Raw genomic sequence first — 25,250 nt, 5'->3', positions numbered from 1 at the left:
TTCTCCGTATCCTTTTAGTTCATGCCTTCCTTCACTCCTTACTCTCTCTTTCTAAATATCTAGATCTTATTTTTCCAAGCACTTCCATTTGCCAATTTTTTAATACTTTTGTTTGTGCTGTAAGTATTCTTACAGAACACCAACTCCTTCCTGCCCTCTGTGCATACGCAAACATACTACAATACCAAATCATGTTAATAAATTATATGACTTGTAAAAACACAGCTGATTTTCCAGCCTACAACAGTTTACTGCAAAGCCATTTTCACCTATTGTAGACAACATAATTACACACACATACACACGCTCCTCTCAGGCATTCCTTTGGCTGCCAGCCTGTTAACTGCCTGTGTTCTAGGAGCGAACATTAGAAAGGCAATACTTTAACCTCATTACAAGAGCATTAAAAGACATATTTGTATTTTGGATACTATTTTCTTGTATTCAGAAGCCACTGGAAATACCTTCCCAAATTACATGCTATAAGAGCTCTAAACTTAAAAATGCCTGAAAATTACAGTTCCCCACCCCATCCCAATCCAACTCACATTGTAAAGTAAAACTTTGCAGCATAGTCTTCTCTAGAAATATAAACTCTTTCAGTGTGTGCATGGGGAGGTTTCTTTTAAAGGAAGGGGAGAGGGAAAGCTCACACCAGTGATAAATTTGGTCAGTAAAATTACTTTTATTCTTTTTTTTTTTAAATAGAAGGGCTTATACAATTGAGTATAAAGATATTTGAAGAACATGGAAATGAAATGAAAAAAGTATCTAGAGGGAATTCTTTTTATTAAGGAAGAGTTTACATCTCTTAAGTTTTCACTTACTTTTTGCTGCCTCCTGTTAGCAGGCATAATGAAAATATTGCACTGGGCATATGCATGGAAAACACAGCTAATAAAGCAAGAAACATGGTAAATACATTTCATACAACCTTAAAATAACTCAAACAATCATACAACAAATTCTGAAGCACTTCTGTGATCTGTAATCTTAATATGATGTTCACTGTTCTGAAGTGTTTACATAGTGACACTTTTCTGTAGAAAGATTTTGTATTGGTTAATAAAACCACAGCCTTAAAATCATCGGCTTTTGGTTACAGAGGTAAGAGAGGTATCATCTGAATTCACATCAGAGCTTTTGAAGAAAAAAAAAAAAAACCAACAAAAAAATGGCAGCAGTACAAGCATGTGCCTCCTCCAGTGTCCAAAACCCTTTGTGGCTTTGCCATGGCCAAGGAACAGAGCTGCGCAGCTCAAAGCAGCCAGTCTCCCCGAATATTTTGAGACAGTCTGGCACCCGCTCTCTTGTTTACTGATATAATGCTCTGCTAAATACAAAACGAAGCAGGAAAACCTCAACTAGCCAAGAGAAGTTCCACACAAGTCTGTCAATATTGACTACACCTGGGAATTCATTAACAAAAGAGGAAAATAATTCTATTTGACTGACCATTAAGTAAATTTATAGAAACACTGCTCTGAATATGGAAGAGAAAGAATTTTCCATGACATATGCTGAGCCCACAGTAGAAATAAAGTGTTACAGATGATTTGTTCAGGGATGAAGTCAGTCAGGTTGAAGACACAAACCACAGCAGTTCCAACCTGTTTCCCACAAGAGCTCACTCTGAACAAGGTCTATTTACAACAATTTTCAACCACTTGTGGAAGAGCTACCCCAGATGTCTTCAAACATCACTGTTGCTTCAATTCACTATATGCCCACTATGGGTCCATCTCAGAAACACCTTGAATAAATGCTGGAGCATAACAGACGCAAAAGTGGACTGTCTCCAGTATTCAAATTATGATCAGTGGAAGAGAAGCTTTCGCACACTTCAACATTTTATATTGCTCAGGCACCGAGGATCAATTATCTCCAGCACAGGAATTTTCAACTCTAGGTTTCTGCTAGAGCCACTCTCTATTCCTCCCACATATGAAAAACTGGGCTACCTTTTGTCCTTTCACTTCATTATAATTTGAATTTATTTACATACAAAACAAGAGACAGGAGAAAGTTCTCTTATATTAACCCAAAAAGGGGCACCTTCACCTTGCAATACAAACGCCTTAGGCAAGGCAACTGCATTTACTTTAGGAGCATATATAAAATTCAGTGTGCCGGTATCAAACAGAAACAATGATGTCAGATCATACAATGCCAATAAGTCAAGGGCCCACCAGAACGATTAGGTACAAAAAAAACCCAACCCCAAACCAAAGCCAAGCAACCAAAGAACCCCAAAACTTTTCACCACTTTAGTTCTGTTTAGACTGCTACGCAATGAATAAATTACATCTTCTGGGATAGTGTTGCTTTTACTCCTACATCTCAAAGAAATTCCAAGCTAATTAATTAGAGCAAGAAATTACATTGAGCAGGATAACATTTTAAATGAAAGAAATTACTTAGAAACACCAATCAAAGATAATTTGATTATGATTAGCTGTGCTGAAGTCTAAGTCATTAAAATTGATGAAGAATGTTTTTACACTGGTCTATTCTATGTAATCCATTACCTATGCTACGCTCTGTAGTTCAAGTCTAACAAATGGTATCTGATAATTCAATATTGAAGACTAAAATACTTTCGATGCACCACTTGCTTTCCTACATTGACATGTTTCCAATTAAAAAAAAAAAATCAGTAGCAAGTAGATTTGCAAAATTCTTCACCGGGAGAACTTTAGCTTACATGAAATATTCAGATTTTTACCTGCTCACCTTCTACATAGTCATGTTTAAATATGGCTGCTGCTTTGTTCTGAACAGTCATTTTCCCACAAAAGTTACAACTGTGGTTTGGTAAGAAATCGTTCATTCCCTGTGCTTTCTAACAACTGAGGCCTGCCCAAAGGTACAACATTTCTTTCCACGCTCTCAGCTGAAGTGACGAGCAAGACGAGCAGACCTATAATCAACACGCAGCTGAACAAAGGAGTGAAGGATGTTCTTGTCCAGATTAGCAAGTTGTTCTCCTGAGCAAACTTGCTTTAAATTATCCGGGGCTACAACCAGAAGATTGCAAAGTGCATGCAAAGTATCAAAGAGCTGTAACACCAGCGCAATCTGTGGTTAAGAGAAAAACAGAGAGAGACAGATATTAAGACTTAGTTGCTTCAACTCCTGTGACAAAATGTCCGCTTAGATTCTCAAAATACTTCCTCCCTACAGAGGATTTACATCTATTACTCTCTCCTCATGAGTGCATAAATATAGACACACGCACGCACCCACCTGTAGGGAGATACACACATGTGCAAAATTATACATAGAACACATAATAATGCAAACTCAATATTTCTTCAATATGCACACACAGCCCACAAGCAATATAATGGTATCAGGAAACTGCTCTTTAGGGCGTGATAAAGAACTGCTGGTACAGTAACAGAATATATAAATCAGTATACCGAATGGTGATGTTCAAACAGAAAACTATTTTTCTGAAGAAAAACATCTGATTGAAAAATAGAGTGCTGCTACCAATTTCAACATGGCTGGACAGCACCAACCTGTACATGCTCACCTTGAAGTCTTTGGCACACTTCCTGTATTCAGCCACGTCACAAATAGCTAACATGCCTCCCATGCAACTGTAGGAATATTGCTGTAGGTGTTCATAGATGAGTCGATGAAAACGAACTCCAAGCTCCATCAAAACTGTGTCCACATTCTTACCATCCATAGACTTTCTGATCTTTTCCACCTGCTTTCTAACATAGCCACAGACTTTAACACAAGCCTAAATTTAAAAAAAAAAAAAGAGAAAATTAGGTAACTTCCTAGAAATCTGTTCTTCTCAAAGTAGCTTCCACATCATAAGCTGAACATCAGTCACTAAGTCTTTAAACTTCCCAAAACGCATCATTGAAATTAGTAATTTTCCCAGTAATAATGTTCCAACAGTTTATTTGCGACAAAGGTGCAAAACCACAAGTAGAATGATGGATGCAAGACAATATTCAATTCAGTATTCAGTTACAGTTCCTATCAGTTCAGAATAGTTTAATTTGGGCTTTTAATTCAAACAGTGATCACCCAGGGGTAGGGGTGGGGAGGGAGAAGTCATTAAAAGCCTCATCACCTGCAATTATAAAGCCAAAGTAACAGCCACGCAGGCATCTTCACCCTTCCTACATAGTACCAGACTATGTCCTACTGCTCCACTTCTCCCACTTCCACCTGGCTACATGTATTCAGGCAATGCTCTCACTGCTTCCCATTGACTGTTGCTTGCTCTCTACTCCTCTCCTCTAATGAGAGGCTAACATAACCCAGCACTACAGCATCTCAGCAGCCTGTAGGCTGGGATTCAGATTCGGTGGAAGGGACAACGTTATGGAGCAAAGAATGTTCTTACCATACCCGTGATGCTTTGTCATGCTCCTGCCATTCTAAGGGGGAAAAGTGCCCAGCAGCTAGAGAGTACCTGATAACTGGTTTTCTGAAACCAATAGCTTAAAGCTAATTATCAGCTAAAAATGTTGTTCCGAATCTGGGCCTCTCGGGAGGGGAAACAGCATGACAGTTTGTTCAGCACCTACTGACTTGTGTCTGACACTAGATATAAAACTGCTAATGTTCCTTTTCAGCTTGAGAAAACAGTCCACAACAGAGTTTGGAGGTGCATAGTGCAAAATGGAATAGCTAAGTAAATTAATCAAATGCACATGTTGTCTAATGCATGTTTGGTAAGGAACATCTCATACCTGATAACACTCATGAACATTTGAAGCTATACTGATGTGCTGGGACTTAGCTTACTTACATTAGTATATTGAATCAAAACATTGTTTTCATCTTCTGGTTTAAAATCTGTCTTCTTTTGCTCTGCAGCCAAGATGTGCTTCATCTGTCCAATCATACAATTCAGAGTCCTTTAAAGTTACAAATACACATTGCGTTTTGAAGGGACCATTTTAATTTCCTTTATTTTTATACTTATGTATATTAATATGATTCTATACAAAAGTAAGCAGCATAAAGCAACAAGGGAAAAACTCACTACCTAACATTTGAATAATCTACAGAAGATAAACTGAAAGCAAACATTGTAAGAAGCAAGTGGTGCTAGGACATGTCAAAGGAAATACTTCATTTAATGGACATGCACACATGCATAAGCAACTCTTCTGAAGCCTCAGTGCAATTCTATAGAGAAGACACACTTGATTTTACATAAGCAGTTAGAAAAAGGAGAATCAGCCAAAAAATTAAAAACCCAACCCTAAAAGCTCTTTCCTCCAAGTTCAGTGTCTTGGAGCACAGCACACTGCATGCTGGCCAGCTGGTTTTAAAGGGGACACATTAATTGTGAGGTAATCCATTCAAATCCAGCTCTTCAGAGAAACTGGATAGCATTCTTTAATGCAGAGGGAATCAGAAAGCTGAAGGAAGCATTCCAAAGAGTTTAGCAGAATTAGATCACATTGTGTATTACTCAGAAGCAAGCAACAGAAAACACTTGGAAAATACTGAAGGGGAGGCAGGGTGGGGAGGAAAAAACCTCTTCCTCTGCCAGAGCCTGGTATTTCTCTTGTTCTCAGAAATATAATAGAGTTTTACAGTGTCATTTATTTCTCCCTCACAGGATTTATCTTTTCAGAACATTACCTGAGGTCAAGGCCCTGGTTTATTTTAAGTCCAAACCAAAGGTCAAACAGCAAAGCAGCCGAGAGAGGCTGCACACCTCTCTTGGTGCCTACATTTGCCAGGAGTCCCCCTTTTTCTCTCCTTCCCCCCCGCCTTTTCTTCAGCCCTTTCAACCCTCCAACCTCTCCAAAGAAAACATGGGCCATTGCAAGCCTTGAAGGATTCAAGTCGGTGTGAGGGGGAGAACATATGTATCCAAAGGGGGGGGGAACCTTAATTTTCTATACATAGAGCTCAGACTTGCATTTCAAGTGTACTTCATTCAACAATCCACATGCCAACAGGAATGTGGAGAAATCATATCTTGCATTCTCCTCAATTTCCATTTTCAATAAATACTCCCAGAAGGCTGTTTACACAGAATACAAACCAAAGGAAAGCCAGTTGAACTAATTTTGTTTGGCTAATAAATCACTTTTACAGAGGCAGACAGTTGCTATGAATGCCATTCAACAAGCTGTTACTGGACTTTTTCAAATCGGATACCGTTGAAAACAGTATATAAATCTGATTTCTTTTAAACTAGATCATTCCTTTAAGCAAGACAATAAATTCTTAACAGCATCAGTGGCACCACAAAGCAGCACGTAAGCAGGCACACAAACATTTTACATCTAGCATTCATCTCAAAACTAATCTCTCTTTTCTATGTGCCAAAGCACAGATGTTTTTGAAGTCTCCATCCACAAACCTTTGAACATACCATTTTCCAACAGGGACTTGTTGGAAAGTCTTACTATCACTTTTAAGAGATTAACTATTTTACACAAACAGTTATCAACTATTCTAATGCTGATGAGTGACATATCTGTCTAGATCTAAGCTTATGGCCTCGGTGGTTGAAGTATTTCAAACTGTGTTTAGCCATCTAAGGTCACTTCCAGCTTAGGAGCAGCTAAGATCTCAATTGCCACTTACACATCCTCTATCTCCACCTCTTTTTGCACCTGCAGAAAACGCAGGTGCAAATAACATACCGAATCTCTTCCTCATCTCTGCAGGAAGTGCCCAGTAGGACACAAATGCAATGCCTCTTTTTCCTGAACAGTGCTGTTCTCATCCCTCTCCAGTATGGTGTGATCCTTACAAAAACCTCAATAACAATTTCCAGAGTAGCCCTTGTTACCCACAGGATGGCTTATTTCCGTTACTGCAGAGAGAAAAGAGGCACAGAAAGCTTAGGTATCATGTTCTAGGTTGACTAATGCCACCTTGAAATACTTGCTTCCCAGACCGAAGTAGGGCACCGCACAACAGCTCCATTTCCTAATATTAAGCTTGTTAAGTTTGTTATTTTCCTCTGCTGCAAAAGAGCTATGATTTTAATTTACAATTTTTATAGCTACCCCTTCTTTTTTCTTTTTTTTGTGTGTGGTTTTTTTTTTGGGGGGGGGGGGGGGGGAGATTAAATGAGTCACTACCTCAAAGCAAGTCAATGTCAGAATCAAAATTATTCCAGGTCTGCAGACTTCTACGACTAGGTCTAATCCATAGCACTGTACAGATTCAAGCAAATCGTCTAACCTATTTTTGTCGAACTTTGCTCCTAATGGAAATCCTGCAAGTCTTTAACCTATTTCAATCATCATTCCTCCCTTCTTTAAAGTACAAAAAAAGTAGTTTGAGACAGTAAGGTAAAACTGAATTATTACACACTCTCAACATATCCAAAACCCTTTTATGTCCTTACAGATGTCTTTGTGGGTCAGAAGCCTGCCATGGAAAACAAGACCCTCTAAACAAAAAAAATCTAAACTTCCTATGCACAATAATGCATACTTATGGATTTTTTTAAAAAGTAAAATTAAAAAAAGCAATTTTGTGTTCAGAAATAACTCATCCTTAAAAGGAAAGCTAACATCCATAACAAAGGACTTTTACAAGAATTAATGATTAACAGAAAGTTTAAATCTCTACTTGCCTATCAATGCCCATATCCAGCTTCACTTCCATTTGTTCTATGATATCCTTTTTCTTCTGAAGGCATTCGGATAATTTAGGAGAAGAACTGCAACAGTGTAAAGGGTTGGGTGTGTGACAGAGCGTTAAAATACCAAAAGAAATTTGTCTGCAGGTACTTACAACAGGATTCTGTGAACGTTTCCCGTCCCATCAGAAAGGGCTACTTTAGATGGAGTTAACCTGGCTTCAGAAAAACAGATCAACGGCCTGAGCAGCCACCTGACCGTGAGCAGGCTTTGCCGAGCGCTGATGGGCAGTACTGTAATACACTTCAGGCAGCACTGTGCTTTCCGAGCGGTGCCTCTCAGCTGCTGCCAGCCCCTGGCAGGTAAGTGAGCAAACCCAGCCTTTCACATGCACTGTCACAGCACACCAGTGCGCTCTACCTCAAGTGGATCCAACCCGTGGCTCCCAACAACATGCAACTTTCATGTAGTTCACATGTGGCTCGCAAGGCACAGCCAGCTGTTCCCTCTGCAGAACCTGTGAGGTACCCCGAGGAATCTCAGCAGCCCTGATATTGCCGGCTCACCCCACAGTGGCAGCCACAAACCCCCTCTAGTCCTGGCCTGTTGTAATGCAGCAGTGAGGGTCTAAGGAGCAACCTGCATCTCCTTCCTATCAATACTCCCCCTCTCCCGTTATTCTCCAAGGTACCGATTTGTTATAACTTCCCTTCTTCCCCCTCTCATTACAGCATTTATCTTCCCACAACATCAAGATGAACGGCTCCAACAATCAACTCCTCTTAACAGAGGAGAATAATGAAAAAAATTGCTTTCTCCACCAAAAATGACCATTCACAAAGGAAATGCTAATCAAAATAAAGTACCTGATCAATGGCATCAGATGATCATTGAACTGCTTGTCAAATAAATGGAAAATAGTATTGGCCTGGTGGACAACATCCAAGAAATAAAGATTTGCATTCTTTGAATCAGAAGAGGGAATGCCTAAAGCAAAGAAGGTTTCATTAGGGTTGTAATGATACGCAGCTCTTAAAATTAGCATGATGATTTTTTAAATATGCAGAATTTTTCCATGAATGCTTAAATCACAGATTTAAGAGTTTCAAAAATTTACCATGGTGCCATATATAGAATAATTCTCACAGCTATATCAGGCAATAACCATAAGCATAGAAGTATCTTGCTTTCAAAATTTCTAAAAGCAAAATGGAAGAGCAATTTAAATATTTCTTCAGAACATGAGTTTTATGCTTTGATGTAGGAAAGATAGGTCCTCACTGCCAAGATTTTAAAGTTCTTTAATACAAGAAGTTTTCTTATTTACTGTCGCTCTTTAAAATGCATAGGTACACAAACAAGCATGAAATTCTTATAAAATGTAGGACACTAAGCCTTAACAAAAATATTCACCTGCTATGCCACAGGAAACAATTAAAAGAGGACGGGATTGCTGATGTCCCAATTTCTGTGACAAACATTTTTGAAGACAGCAGCATGTTTCCAACTGTGCATCAATTCCCCAAATGGAAGCCACACTTCAGAAGACATTAAATGCTCACTCCCAAATACACCAAAGGAATATCATTTAACCAATATATTCTGAACAAGGCCAATCAATAAGGCACAGCAAGGACCTGCAAAGATCATCTCCACAAAAAGGCCAGTGAGATGAAATGCTCAGAAATTATTATACTCACCAGCAAGGCCTGTTTCTAATGCATAATCGATGTGTTCAGTACATAAGAACTCTACAAGCATAGAAAAAATTCTGAAAGCATTCTTCGGTAAGTCAGATGGATCAGAAAGCTTTAAAGAAAAAAGACAAAAAATTATCCTAAAGGTCAGTTTTACGTACATTTGAAAGTTTATATGATACTGCATAGGGGATAAGCTTAAAATGTAACAAGTATTCCAGAATAATTGGAATTTTATTCTAAATTAGAAGTATCCATACAGAGAACTTTTCAGGAACAGCCTTTAGTATCAATAAACCCTTCAGCATTAACAAGTAAACTGAAGCCAACACGCCACAGGTTGCTACAGAAAGCAAAAGTATAAACAGTCTCTAATGATAACAGCAACAGTAATGATAGAGGAAGATATTAATTAATAGTCCTTAAACCGCAATTGTCCAGACATAATCTCAAGAATTACCTCAACTGCACACTGCTGGGTGCTGGGAAAATGTACACAGGAAAGATGACTCTATCCATGCCCTGCCTTTTTCTTTTTTACTAAGCTTGTGCCACTGGCCATGGTCAAAGACAGGACACTGGGTTAGACGGACCTTCAGTTTCACCCAGCGCAGCTGTTCTTTTATCACTGCCACACTACTGCAGGAAAGTAATGCAGACTGAACTTCAGTTACATTTATCACGTTCAGCTGGAGTCAACAGAGCATGAAAATTAAGTGAAGTAATGCCCACATACACACACAGCATCTGTACTTTCATGAGCTCTAAGCAACATGGGATTTGGGACAGCAACCTGTCAGTAAATCCCCTTTTCTAAAGAAAAACATGACAGGGCTTTTGCACATAAGAAATACGGCTTTGGTTTTTAAGGAATGATGTGAAGGCTTCATGAAGCTAGGGTTAAGGAAGACTACTATTGCAGTTCAAGTTAATTTATGTAACAGCACCCCCAAAGATTTCTGCTGTATTTCCCAAAAATAAAATAAATAAAAAAACCAACACAAAACCCCCAGCAACAAAACATGGTTACAGAGATTTCCAAACACTGAACTGTTACAATATACATCCAGAATTACTAACTTATTTTTCCTACAGCAGTCCCAGTTGGGACACACAGCATATCGGCACGCATCTGTCATGTGATATAAATATTACAATTAATTAGCCAGGGACATATTTAACTTCTCCTCAGCATAGTGAATTGCCCTGACCACAAACAAAACCCTAGCAGCATACAGCGGAGAAGTTATACACCTGTAATTCTAGAAGTCTCCTTACAGGCTGAGGTCCATTTAGCATTGGTTCCCACCCCAATACATACACTTGTTTTCAGACAATTTATGAAAAATTCAGATTGGGGGGGGGGGAGGGGGGGGGCAGAAGTTGTGCACAATTGGTAAAAAGTTAATTTATGTTGTGAATTCAACATCTGTTTCTAGCAACTACCATATTGAGAAAAATACTGATCTACCTGTGTGTCTTCCAGTCACTGACTTTCACCACTAGGAAGATGGTCGTCCCAGTGTGTATGGGTAACAGTGCTGTATTTTGTTATACCTTTGGCCCTTCTAAGTGTATAAAATATTAGAAGTTCTAAATATTTTTCCTCACTAAGCTAATTTCACATGTTAGAGGCATTAAAATTTGTTAGAAATCAGTGTAATTAGCTAATAAAAAACCCCCTAGCATTTAAGTTTGCAATTCAGTTTCAAGGGTTTTCATTTACACTAAAGTGTCAGACAAAAGGCAATTGACAGGCAGTAAAACCAGTGATTTAATCAGAAGGAAAACACCTTTTTTTTTTGCTAGACTAATGCATCTGAAGAACAGCAGAGGGTTACCGAGGTAAACCATGTTAAAGATTATTCATCTCCACATTTTGTTGGTGATATTCTCTAATGCTAGAAGACATGGCACTTGACACACAAAAACAACTGTTGAACTATTCTCTACATTTTAAAAGCAGGAAAAATACACTAAAGGCTTCAAGTCTTGGGTCTAATTTAGTAAGAAAAGCAATGAAGACAATAGGTTTAACCCTCCCCACTTCTTCCAAAAATACAGTATTAAAAACCAGAAAATACAACTAAATACACATTTAAAAATCAAACCCTTGGCCTCCACTATGACCCTGGTTCAGTGAAAAATACAAAAGGGAATTAATTCGTTTAATAATGTCCTTTGTTTCTTCCTATCATACTTCAACTGCAAATTGAAACTCAAGATTTAATTTCACACACAAAATTATGTCATTAATGGAGATCACAGGAAGCAAACTTACCCTGTGACATCTTTCAAAAGCTTGTTTAGTTTCTTGCAAAAGGTTAACCACCACTTCTTGCGACAGAAAAGTTTCTCCGTGTGTGTCAATACTTGGCCCCAACGGTAAGTTTGTACGTTGCCGTATTCTCTCTTTGAGGTCTTGAATACTAGAACAAAGATATACCGAAAGAAGATTTCACTGGATGGAAATTGTGATGCTCAAATTCAACAATGATTTAGGATATTTTAGTTGTTAACTTACAAAACAGAACCCAAGACACAGTTTAGGATACGCAAGCATTAAGACGGTCTTGCAAGCTTAAAAAAAATTGCCAGTAAATGCAAAACTACCACCTCTGATCCCATGGTCAACTGCATTCTACCACGGCACACTCACACCATGGGACCAGCTATTCCCCATTATGGAATAAGAGTAATTTCATTTGAATCCTATGGCACTTATGCTCTGCGGACACTGTTTAGCCTCCATACATTGTCACACTGTACTTTTGAAACACTAATGACAGCTTTCTATCTCATCCATGCCCACAAATCCTCTCATCCTCATCCACTATTCTCAGCAGTCCTGATGTAGTCAAGCATGCTCCAACACATTTCCATGCATAAAACAACCCACAGTCAGTCACTACAATCAATTTAATTTTCCCCAAGAAAATTAAATTTCATCTTTGTTTTTTAATTCATTTAATTACTTTGCTGCTGCTGTTCTCTCCAAATCACTCCTCATTCCTGCCACACCGAACCCAGTAGCTCTTTGAAAGGTGCAGTAGTCTTATCACCTCTGCTTCACACAAGTTTTAATTCTTCCTTTCCCACTTCTCACTACTCCTTTATTAGAGTTTCTCTACCCTGAGGATAATGAAGTCTTGTTTTACCTTTCTCTAAGTCCATTGCATCTTCTGGGCTCATTAAGAGCTTTCTCACTGACATTGCTATGGTCTTTTCCCCTTCCTAGGTCTTGGGAGGGGACCACAAGACCTGGGCAGGTGAAAAAAAATGTATGCTTTTAGATACACACATATACATGCTTTAGGTACCTTAATTTTGCTTCAGTCCTTTTGTGGATCTGGATCCTAAGTTGAAACATAGGTTTAACTGGTATTTTTCATTTCCCATGAGCGCATAAATACCATGCATCACCTTTCACATGTACCGAGAGCAATACACTTTTTAGCAGAAGTTAACATAAAGTGATAGCAAATTATAAAAAGCTGTAGGTCATTTTAGAAGCCTGCTCTTTCACAGTTCATTGCTGTATATCTGACATGGCAAATACTATGCTTCTCCCCTTACCACCTCCCTTCCATTTTAAAAGTACAAAACTTCACAGAAAAAACTTACCCTCCCGTGCCAATGGACCTCTTCTGGTGGTTTTTGGAATCGTAATAGCGTTGTAGAATCATAGCACTCCTACTTTTCAAATAACCAATTTCCACCTCAATGTAATTCTCCAAGTAGGAAATGAAAATGGATTTGATAAGCTTAGACAAGAAAGTCTGCTTATCAGTACCCAAGTTAAATTCCATCAATTTGCTTGACAGATTAGTAGTTCTTTATGCAAAAGAAACAAAGAAGGGGAGAGGAGGAAAAGGTTGAATTTGTATGAATTATAGCATTACATGTTTGTAAAGTACATAGCACAACGGAATCCTGATTGCGATTAAGTCTTCTAGCAGCTTTACATTTAAGTAAAGAACTTCGCATAATTCATGTTTAGTTACATGCAGTACAACTGCAATCAAGTAAGTTGCCAGTGAGATGTGGAGGACTGGCTTTTGCAGTTTTAAAATTACTTTCAAAAATTCCTATACTAAATACTTCCCGTTAAAAATAATAATGGCAATTTTAAATTTTCTTTAAGAAAGCAATCATTGTAAAAGTTAATGGCCATAAATTTTTTTCAATATTTATGAGAAGTTTACATTTTTGCCTTCTCTTTCTAAATCTTGATAATAAATCAATCCATTACAAGAGACTATCTAGAACAAAAATTTCATCATCAAAATACAAATACCTCGTATATAGATCATAGAGATTCTTAAGATACTGTTCTGCATCTGATTTCCTGTGTTCTTCTAGCTGGTCCTTTACATAACTCTGTAAAATTTGGGTACATCTGTTAGAAGAATAACTATCAGCCACAGGTCCCACTCACTACTTGCTAAATTATACATAGTTGACTGCAAAGCGCATGCCTTAAGGTAACACATACATTCATTGCTTTTAAATCTCCAATTTATAGATCCTGCACTATCTACAGATAGAGTTAAATGCATCTTTCAGAAGAAAATTGTTTAATAATACAAAGCAGTAGTGTATGAAGCAAAGACAAAAGACAGATTGCTTTGAAAACATGCTTGACCAATGCAAAATTCCCTCTTTTTAAGGATCAAAAGCACTGGAGGCCTAGGGGCATTTCTGCAGTTGACAGTAAGCAAAGGAGATGCTTACATATTTGCTTATCATAATACATACACAAAGCAGATACAAGCTTAAAGCCTTCTTGTCATTGAATATTTGGATAAAAATATTTACCATAAAATAGTAAGTCAAAACTGACACACAAATTTTGGGTTGAAAGACGAGCTCAATCTCTACACTGTAAGGAGAATAACATCTACAGGGAAATAGCTTTTTGCAACAAATAGTCATGTTGTTGACTTTACACACTTAGGTGAGTGTGTTGGCAGGATGGAAAACTTAATATTTTCAACTATTCCAGGCTTTCATATAAATATTGCATTAGCTGCAAGACAGTATTGACAACATAAGTTATTTTCACTTGTTCAATGCTAACCTCACACACGAAACCCAATTACTAGAATGAACAGATTGAAGATACATATTAAATGTGAAACTTCTTTTCCTGACATATTCTTGGTAGGGAGCATACAGAAGAAATCAGAAGTGCATATGATATCTTGTGAACTAGCTAATGAACACACTGATTCCCTTATAATTTTACATACTGAATCTGAGTATTTTCAGTTGCGCTGTATTCAGAGTACAAGCAGCTATATTTGATATAGGCTTGATTATCTGTCTGAATTGTTTCAGAGCAATCAGCTGTCACTCTACATCCTTATACAAGATGACAAATATTTTAAATTCTCATTGTTATTACTAGATACAATATTTTTGGATTAAAAGTTTCTTCAATAAACATCAGCATGTTAAAATTTGAAATACCTGAAGTTTAACTTCAAAGATATTTTGAATGAGTTTGGCTAGCACAGTCTCTGGATTGCTAAAGACTTCTCCAACTTGCTTATTCACTCGCTGGCAGAGAATAGCTGCATCTTCAAAGACATCATTCCTCAGGAATGCACCCTAGGGTTTTAGAAGCACATTTCACAATATATTTACAACTACCTATACGACTAAATAAATCAACACCCAGAGAGATACATGTAAAACAAAATACATTACCTCTTGACACTGTTTTATGTACACATCAACACAATGGGAATAGCCCTACGGAAGGAGCAAAACAACTCAATGTTAAAGCACGTTCTCCATGCTTTCAGTATAGAATGAACTCAAGGAAATACAAGCCCTGTGAAAAAGTTATTGCAAAAAAACCAAAATCAAGAGCATAGACTCTTTCAAACCCATTTTTGTCACAAACCTAACATACCGTCACTTATCATCATCGCCCTACATGGAGATAAACCACAGGTTTCAACACTCTCTCTCAGGTATGAAAGTCAGTTCACACACACAGAAGGAAAGATGATCTTGGAATGGTCTCTTCTGACACTGCCTCCAATCACCCATCATCTGCCTTTTTTATTCCCCTGAACTTGATTTCAGCTAGAACATCTCAGTATTTTTAAATTTATGTGTGTTATCTGGTATGGTGGTTATGCCCATACTAATATGTTCACTTTAAACAGGCACTTCTTATATTGTGGGTTGTTTTATTTATATACTTAAATTAAAACCCTCAGCTTTTACCTTAAAATGAAGCAAAACTGCTGCTACTTCTCTCATTCTGGAGATTTCCCCTCTCCGCTGTGCACTGGTAAACTCTTGAATTAGCTGGCACTCTAAATCATGGTACTTACCTGGAGAGGAAAGGGGATAACAAGAAAAATCCATCAGGCTAAATACAAGCACTGACAAACACTACAATACTGACAGTATTGCATACTTCTTTAATCATCTTTAACAATTCAAATATAGGAATATGGATTGAACTAGATAGATAACTTACTTGCTATCTTTGATTTTACTTCAGAAAATCTGTTAACAAAAAAAAAACCATGATTAAATTCAAATCCACACCACAAGAGAAGTCACAGACATCCTAGACCACAAGTAACAGGCACTTGACTTCAAAATGAAAACATGTAACACAAAGACGACAGAAAAGTTATATGCTTTATATCCATAAAAACCTACAAGCATCTAATTCAAATCTAGCATTAAGTCAGCCCAGCAAAATTATCCCATTAAAAGTCTGTTAAGCAGTTTAGGACGTGTATGTAAAGATGATCCCACACCATGAGCGTGTGAACGCCAATTCTAGAATAGAGGAGAGATAAATAAGCACACAATCCATCTCAAAAGCAACAAGAATCACTAAGTAAAGCACCAATAAAGTAGACAAGGGAGCATCAAAAATTATAGCTATGTGAAGATTTTTTTAAAAGATGTTCAGACAGAATTTTACCTGTCAAAAGGCAGTTCCTGTGCAATCAAATGCAGTTTCTGAATAATATCAGCTGCCTCTTTAATCTGTTAAGAATAAAACATGACAGAATTACTACAGAAGGTCTGATTGTGGGCTACTCCTTTCCTCCCCCTCCACTGTCCAGTTTTCATACACATAGTTCCTATTTCTAAAGCTGGTTGAGTTGATATACCGATGGAAGAGACCACCCCATTAAAGTTCCTGTATGTATTTTTATGATGCTTAAGTTTTTGGGTTGTTTTGGGTTTTTTAAACATAAAATTATTTAGGTCAAAACATGAATAAAAAAATCTTTTATTATACATCCACATTGGGCACATCTGCGTTTGTGTCTAAGCTACCTGGACAAATAGCTCATCACTGCACTATGCCAACATAGGCATACAGCTCGCAGACCAAAGATTCCTCAGGGCTGATTAGATCAGGATGTGGCTAGACCAACCTCATGAAAATTCGTCCCCTTCCATCAGGGAGTAAAAAATATAGCTGTAACAGAGGTGGCTGAACTGCAACATTATACTTTACCAGGGGTTAGGATAAAAGTCTTACTGAATCATACCCAAACAAGAGAGATCTCTGTTGAACTTGGAAGTAAAATGGCTTGCAACCCTTTCAGACACGTCAGGAAAAGCACTGGAGAATTCTTTGCAATTGATGAAATTAGCAGTATAGCTGATTCCAAAAAAGGCCATGACAACGATCATGGCATGGAGAGGGGAGAAAGGGGAAAACGGGGAACAGAGCAGAGCATAGTTTGAGTACCTCACATTCTCCCAAGGAAGAAGAAATGGAAGCTGTATTAGAAATTATAAACTCTGAGGTCCAAAGCAAAAATCAAGATGAAAGTTAGTTAATCATGCATCTACAACATATTAATAGTTGCATGAATACAAAAGCTAACAAGTTAATGCAGCACGCAAATTTCTGCTCTGTCCTGGGCAGCAAAACCTTTTATCATTTATTCTTCCACGATCAATCAGCATGGGAAGCATACCTAGTTAGCACTTAGTGACCGTTCCCTTGGCTAACTAAAACTACAGAACACACCAATTTGAAAATGTAGGGAATGCAGCTGGTTACAGCTGAAGTTTGGTGGATTTAAGCACACAGTGTTGACTGGCCCAAAATGGACATAGCTCTGGCGTGGTTTTAGAGGCATTATCATGCTCTGTTGGTGACTGGAAGGCACCTCAAAGGGGGCAATGAAAGCTCCAGCTACTACATTCAAGCAAAAATCTTTGTAAGATGACACAACGGAGAACATGGAGAACATGCAGTTTGTCTTGTTCTTCCTGTTAGTCATGTTCCAAGGAACTGGAGTGAAAGGAAAGTCAGTCATGAAATCCCGTTCTCCCATCACTTAGTTCAGGCTGGGATTAAAACTTTTTAAGAATAGAACAAGGCACACAGGTAAGAATAGAGAGAAGAGGCATCGCTCTAGGTTGGTTGGTTCAGCAAAAAATAGGGGCTCTCATAAAGTATATCCATTCTGCTTATTAAGAGCAGCTTATGTTTTGAACTGTCAGCTTACAATAGCCTCTTAAGTCACAAGCAGCTACGCTCTTCAAATAAATCCAATGGAACAGCAGTTATTTCTGTTAGCTTACAGCAACCTTAATGCCTAACTAACAATCGTGATCGATACTCCTGTCATTGGAATAATCTACATACTAGCAGTTATTCACCAATATTACAAAAAAAGAGAAAGAACAAAACACACCACAAGTGCAACATTTCCTTTGTCTCCTCTTCACATAATAGCTGTTAACTAACTTAGATTTTATTGAATTCAGGGCCTGTTCTTATGCACAACAGAAGCCATGACAAATCAATTCTCCACGGTTTCTGCTTAAATCTGGACATATTTCATTTTTAATTGAATCAGGCTTCTGCCGTAAACTATTAAATAAAAATACAGATTCTGTAAAACACAACTTAAAGGCTATAAGATATCTAGAAAAAAATCTGAAAAATCATGGACAAATAACGGCAAGAGAATTTTAGTACAACACATTTTTATGAAGAAGTCAAAAGGCATAATGGAATAATGCTGAGTACAGAACATAAATGGAGAAAAGGATGTAAGAAGAATAGCAAACACATTAAACACAGGACAATGCTGTTGCATGATAAACCAGTGTGCTGCTAGATCATTTTGATAGTTTAATTGTTTTAACTGGAGTGATTTGCTCACTTCAAGACTTCAGTACAGCAGAGGGACTGGATAGCTGGGAGTGCAAGGGAAATTATAGGATTCAGAGGATGAAGACACATGATACAATGTGGGACAAGACAGCAAGGAAAAGCCTTCACAAAGACAGTAAGTTAGGAATTGCTCAGTACAGCCAGGAGAAAGGACTGTGGGAAGCAACAACTTGAGGGGGGGTGGGGGCGGGAAAGGAATCCAACAGATTAAGAACTGACACTACTGAGAAAAATATGAGTTCCCTAGGAAATAACTGCATTATAATTCTTTTCTTGCCTCTCCTTTCACAGTATCTCCTGCCCTCAATGTCTCAAAAAAAACCCCACACTTGTGAGGGATGGCAGAGTACAAAAAAAAAAAAATCATAACATCCTCCAAAACACCATCTAAAACTCACATCAGTTTGAAGATCAGAAGACACTGACAAAGCATTAAGGTTTTACCTTTAAGGGTATTTGTTAATTCTCATACTTTAGGACTATTTTTAGTTCAAAGATGCATTAAGATGTGATAGCACATGTCTAGGCAGGTTCTTTTATAAACACTACTTCTACTTACTATTTAAACTGGGAGGCAAAAAGTTACAGAACAGCACTAACCCACCTTGACTGAAATTAGTCTCAGTAAGATAACTTGTATCCAGAAAATCTTGTTTGTGTTTCCACACACTTCCTCTGCAGACTGGCACAAGAACTTCTGGCCTTCACTACATTTGCCTTCCTCCAGATTTGCTGAATCTCTTATTATTCTTCAGGGTGCATAAAGATTAATCTGTTTACCAATTTCCAGGTTTACCCTATGTATCTACCAGTTCTTTCAGATCCTCCAACAGAAAGTATTACAAAACTTTAAGCCACAAATAAAGTTGAATTCTATATGAGGTTGTTCAGCAGACAACATACAATTCTCTAACTTATGCTTTGTTATTTACCATGTTGCCATTAAATATTTTTAAAATGCATGTTTTATTTCTACTTCGAAAAACAGAACAAAACAAAACCTTATGGAAAAGGCTATCTATAGAAGAACTTCTGTTGTGTTGAAACCTTCCTGTTTTCCTAGGAAGTCAGAGACGTTTTGATGTGCTCCCGCTTTGATTAAGGCAAACTATCAACTGGTAATTACCATATAACCACAGACCATGAATTGAAAGTCACTATGCAGCTGACTTCTTGGAACTACAACTATATGAAATTATTAGTTTTTCACTTCACTGAGAGATACCTCAGCTCAGTAGAGAGGGGATGACTATTAACCTATTCTCGGGTCCTTTATGAGCTGCATTTCAAGAACATACTTTTTGCTGAATGTGCAAACCATGTTTTTGCTGTTCCCACATACTGTAATTTTTTCCTGACTACAATCATACCAGTGCACAGAATTTAAGGAGACCACAAAGATTCTTCAGGACACACCTCAAAAAAAAAAAAACAAATCCAAACCAACTACTTATCTTTCAAACTGCACCGGGAAATCAAATACGTGCCCTTTTGCTGACAGCTGGACACTTTTACTTCAGTTTATTTCCATTAGCCACACCATTCACATTATATTTGCTTCATGGACATACTCTTGAACCATAAGAAAAACAAAATGCTTTAACATTTCTTTGAAGTTTTCCTGTGCGGTTCCTCTAAATTCAGAGGGTGGAGATGTAGCCACAGGACTATACAAAGCCCAAAGGCATGCTGTGACAAAAAGGTATCCAAGGCCAGTGGACTGACCCAACAGAGTAAAGTCTCACAAAGAAGTTGTATTCAGAAACATTCTGCATTACAGGATGGATCTGAGGCAATGGGTTCAAAGGAAAAAGGCAGATATTGTATGCACTCTAAAGTTGCCCTCCCAGCATTTCTCAAATCTCTGATAATTTCATAAAATGAAAAATGCCAACATTGGCACATTAAGCATCACTGAATACAAATGCTTTATCAGCAATCTGCAGCCTAGTGTTGTTAATTTACATTTCAGAACAATGAAACTTTAACAAGTCAGTCACTCACTGGTTTGAAGTCTGACCATGGTAAGTCATGGTAGCAGCTTGTAATTAGGGCAGTACTGCTTATTGCTTTGAACTGCTTTCATCCCGCTGACAGCTCTTACCTTTTCAGAGTTTGTAAAAACATCAGACTTCAGCTCTCCATCCAGAAACTCATTAAAGTATTTCATCAGCTTCTGAGCCTCCACAGCCCGTTGCCGTGGCGTGTTTACCCCCTCCAGTTGGTCGCCAAGGTGACAGACCTTAGTTGCTACATAGCTGATGTGCTCATCTAGTTCTTGGAAATGTTGGAAGGCAACCTGGGAGAACGTAGACACGGACACAAAACTCCTGATTTCCATTTACTGTACTTTAGGAAACACTAGATTTACTTCAGTAAGAAGCATAGCAAATGCAGGCACCAGCTTTCCAGGTGCCGTCTCGTGGAACTACTCAGAACCACTAATTACTTAAGTACACACGACTGCTTAAAGTTTAGTGTCTTCCTTTAAACTATTGTGAAGACTCGCTACTTTCAGAATAGCTAACACTCATTAATGGAACGCACAGATAAGCCCCCTTTGACAGGGGGAATTTTTTTCCATCAAACCCTCTTTATTCTTATCTCAAACAGTAGCACGTCGTACCAAGAAATGTTAATAGAGCACGTGATGCTTTTAAAACTTGCACAGCTTAGCACTGACTATACTCTTTAGATTTTACCTGGTTGCTTTTCTGCAGCTCTTGTACTTTCCTGGCAAATTCCTTTGCTTCTTTCTGGCATTGCTGTTCTAGTTTCTCCACCTTTCTCTGAATCCTTTCATCCATTACCTGTAATTCTTGGATATGATTTACAAATTCTTCCAATAATCTGATTTAAAATAAAATACACAAAAGCAGACTTTAGTTTGAAAGACATTGTCTTCTGCAGAGAGCTTAAAAAAAACCTCAAGGAAAAGAACTTGCCTACAAGGCTGATACAATCATGTCTAACTTACAAATGCTATTTTGTTTTAAACTGCATCGCTCAAGGTGTGCGGACTCTATGCCTATGTAAAAGCTATGCGATCACATAAAAGATAGGCCGGGGAGAGGGGAATACCTAAATACCAATCACGCAAGAACGTGGCTCTGCCACAAGTACAAAAATCCCTATAACCCCATCTTCCCTAAATAAGTCTTGTAAGGACAAAGAGAGCTTAGGCCACTACATCCCTTCAATGTAAGGGCTATAACAGGAAAGTATTTTCTACTGTACATGTTACTGCAAACTTGTAAATCAGCATCCTATTAACAGGCAATGGATACAATCATATAGTCTCATAATGTTGTTTTGGTTATAACCATGTTGCTTTGTGACTTCACTTCTTTTCTTCCTAGAACATATACTATTTAAAGGGTTTTTAGAACATGTACCATTTAAAGAGGGGTTTTTTCCTGCTCTTACCCATCACTTCTATTTTTCTTTCAGACCCACATTTTACTCTTCCCAAACACACTACATCTGAATGCATTCTTAAATTTCCTCTATTCTTTTTCATTCCATTCTCAATGTCTGCCTCTTTCTCATTCCTGTTTTGGTCCATTCTGTCCCATTCCAGTCATCTTCTCAGCTCATACTTTTCTCAAGAAGTGGATTATTCCTAGATCCTGCACATCCATAGAACCCATGCTAATAACTGAAAACATATGAAAGATTTAAGAACTCTGCTGTCCAGGTTTAATGTCAAAGCAGGAGAGGAGAAGAAACAGGAATCCCTTCCAGGGAGCTATTTCTAGACTACTCAGGAATCTGCGCTTTCACATATACCCTGCTCAGAAGGTAGACTGTGAATGTGAAGCCCTTCCAACCTGCAGTGCTGCTGAAAGGCAGCATGAGCACGCTGTTTCTCTCCTGGTTCCCCACACACAGGCTAGAAACTCTCAACAACCAGAAAGGAAAAGCAGAACATACTATTCTACCCCCACATGACTCCCTCCCAGTAACAGTACCCCTCTTGGCCAACATCTAGAGCTTTCTCTGACCAACACCTAAATGATATTAATGTGATTTTCTTTACGAGCATGGAGGGTGGTCACCAAATTTTCAGTTTTAACTTCTGCTGCTAAAATGTCTGGCTTTTCCCCTGCTGCTCAAAGCACGTGAACTGCCTTTTTGCTCACTGTATTGGTCTAAAAACCTATTTCAAGTGACATGTTTACAGCAGTAAGCGACCTAGAGGCACAACTTGTTAAAGAAAGCTGGACTGGGACAGATGTTTATGACTTCTTTTCTCCATTTCCTGCTTGCCAGAAGCTTAAGAGTTAGCATATTGCATTAGATTCCACAGAAAACCATAAGGAACAGACTTAATTTTACAGAAGTCTTTTTAAAATAAAATTTAAGCAATAAGCGACACAAAGCATACTTTTAAACAAAAGCCTAGAGAAGCACAGATAGTTTCTATGCATTTTAACAAGCTGATTCAGTTCAGTTTGGGGTTTGTTTTTTAAAATGGTATAGTGCCAACTCATCAAAAGTATTCAATATAGTGAGAGGGGAAATAATGCTCAAGTAGAAGAGGTAGCTGCTGATCAGGTTACTCAGAACAGAAATAAAGAATCCAATATTCTTTCTATCAAACAAAGGATCATCTTCTAAAAACAGAAAAGAAAAACTTATAACAAAGGGTCTGTTTTTTTCTCATATTAACTTTGGCTCCCTGCCCAATACTAGATCACACAAGAAAAATATTTACTGTTGCAGGATTCTCCCACTTGTCCTAAAAAAAATATGCAAGTGCTTCACAGAAGTTAACACAAACAAACCAGCAGAAATATGGAAGATGGGTTAAACTGAGTTGGTATTCGTACAAATCATTAACTACCCTGAAGAATATACTAGGCACAGCTATGGGGAAAAAGCTACAGGAAGCAACGTCGTGTATATCCAGGCTTCTTCCTGCTTAACGCACTTGTAAAGCTCTGCATAGGATACAGGCCCCAGGCTGAACGTCAAGGGTTCAAGCATCTTGCTAGAGCTCCAATATCCTTCCTCCTCTCATACCCTCCAAAGTGCCTGACTGCTCCAGAAGGAATGTCCTTCATCCATGCTAATGAAGCTTTTTGTATCTGCTTTTGAATAAAAACAGCTTGTCTATGAAGTTAGTAATTCCTAAACTTCTTAAGAGAGTTCCAGCTCCGGTTACTACAAAATCTCAATCGGGAATAAGATCCTGTAGATAAGAAGTCACTAAGGAACAGCTATTGCACTTTTGAATTCATATCACCATAAACTAAATTAACATTCAGGTAGCTAAACTTTTTATTGAGCCTGCTAGCTCAGCAGTGTTCCAATAACCACAACAGGAAGAAGATGAAGCTAATCTCCCAAGTTATAATCACGTGAGAAATGACAACACTTGAGTTAATTACATCTCCAGAAAGAATAGCAATACTGGTACAAAGGCTAAAAAAGTAGCATACTTGAAACAGTCCCTCTTTTCAAAAAGAAAAGAAAATCCAGAGGTTTGGAGTACAGAAGCCAAGATGTTGAACACTGCTGTATAAAATTGTGCATCTGAGTTACCAATGCACAACCCACTGCTGGCCCAGTAACCAGGGAGCTGCTGCTTTGAGCAAGGTTTCTCAGCAGCACCAAGCCATCTCACCACAAACAAGAAAAGGTCCTGCACTAACTCCACCTTCCCCACTTCCCCTACCCTAGCCTTGCTCCTTCCCACACCCACATCCCTTCCTGCCACTCACTCACAGACACACAACCTCCTCCCTTTGCACTGGCTTCCAAGCTCTCCCAGTCCCCCAAAACTGCTAACCCAACTATAAAAAAAAGTTGATTTCTTTTTCCTGTCATGTTAGTCTTCTGATGTTTTAGTGGGTCAGATTAGTTTATCATGAGGTCATGTGCCTGGAGCTAGCTCAAGGTGAGCCATCACGGTGTGCAGCTAAGAGCAAGGAAGAAGGGCACAAACCCATCTTCATTCAGCAGCAGCATGCTATTCATTTGATTCAGACTATATAAATTCAGTTTAAAACAATCTAGAATCAACATGGCCACGTTCCTGCCTTTCTTCCCATCCTACCTGTTTCTGCCTTTTATTTGCATCAGGACTATAAAATGCTGGGTCTAAAAACAAGCCAGCTCAGGGAGCTAAACTAGCAAGAAACTCATTAAATTGACTTAACTGTCATAGCAGTGAAGCCTCATATTATGCTTTAATCCAGCAACTCTAGCGCTTTGGAACATTCATGTCTGACAAGGACAAACAACAATTCTTCATTCAAAAGGTCTAAATCAGAAAGTGACTTTCCCTACTCTTGTTACTGAATAATTGGCTCATGGTCACAAATTCTAGCAATTCTCCCAAATGAAAGCCTCCTTGGGCACACACCAACACGACATACAGGCTTTTTGTTATATGTGTAATAAAACTGTACAATTAGAGATACATTCACTTCAACCATCATGCAATTTTATTTTACCTTTTTGGATCAAAAGCTTCTCCACCTCTGGAACCTCCTCCAGGTGTTCTCCATGCCAGGCGTTCGATGTATTCATCTGCCACAAAAGGCTCCTAGCCACAGAATAAAAACTCCTTACAATGTGCCACAGCAGGTTGGTCCTTAAGCAGCTGCTTACAAATAATTTTGAAAGCATTTGGAAGCTTTACTACAATCAAGAGCAAGTACAGTGCTCACAATTACCCCGTCACCTCTTATGTTTACGTATTTAATACAGAGAACACTGTTCTTAATATGGTGGGTTTGAACATCTAGTCTCGAGATTGCCAAACTTAGC

At 38.3% G+C, this 25,250-nt stretch overlaps 1 protein-coding gene across 1 annotated transcript in view; it reads right to left on the bottom strand.

The window, feature by feature from the left end:
• Positions 1-661: 661 nt before the first annotated feature.
• EXOC5 (exocyst complex component 5) overlaps positions 662-25,250 on the bottom strand; it is a 29,287-nt gene continuing 4,698 nt past the window's right edge. The window contains exons 2-18 of the mRNA XM_064461056.1: positions 24,935-25,026; positions 21,176-21,323; positions 20,578-20,772; positions 16,248-16,312; positions 15,789-15,817; positions 15,530-15,639; positions 15,002-15,046; positions 14,762-14,902; positions 13,587-13,669; positions 12,914-13,123; positions 11,571-11,718; positions 9,293-9,401; positions 8,459-8,579; positions 7,586-7,672; positions 4,781-4,889; positions 3,539-3,754; positions 662-3,078 (exon numbers count right to left, since the gene is read on the bottom strand). Coding sequence (XP_064317126.1) covers positions 2,890-3,078; positions 3,539-3,754; positions 4,781-4,889; positions 7,586-7,672; positions 8,459-8,579; positions 9,293-9,401; positions 11,571-11,718; positions 12,914-13,123; positions 13,587-13,669; positions 14,762-14,902; positions 15,002-15,046; positions 15,530-15,639; positions 15,789-15,817; positions 16,248-16,312; positions 20,578-20,772; positions 21,176-21,323; positions 24,935-25,026 — 2,097 coding nt within the window. The 3' untranslated portion in view covers positions 662-2,889. The remainder of the gene's footprint in view (positions 3,079-3,538; positions 3,755-4,780; positions 4,890-7,585; positions 7,673-8,458; positions 8,580-9,292; positions 9,402-11,570; positions 11,719-12,913; positions 13,124-13,586; positions 13,670-14,761; positions 14,903-15,001; positions 15,047-15,529; positions 15,640-15,788; positions 15,818-16,247; positions 16,313-20,577; positions 20,773-21,175; positions 21,324-24,934; positions 25,027-25,250) is intronic.

The sequence above is a fragment of the Phalacrocorax carbo genome, chromosome 9, assembly GCF_963921805.1.
Source record: "Phalacrocorax carbo chromosome 9, bPhaCar2.1, whole genome shotgun sequence".
Lineage (NCBI taxonomy): Eukaryota > Metazoa > Chordata > Aves > Suliformes > Phalacrocoracidae > Phalacrocorax > Phalacrocorax carbo.
This window is presented reverse-complemented; position numbering and strand designations above follow the sequence as displayed.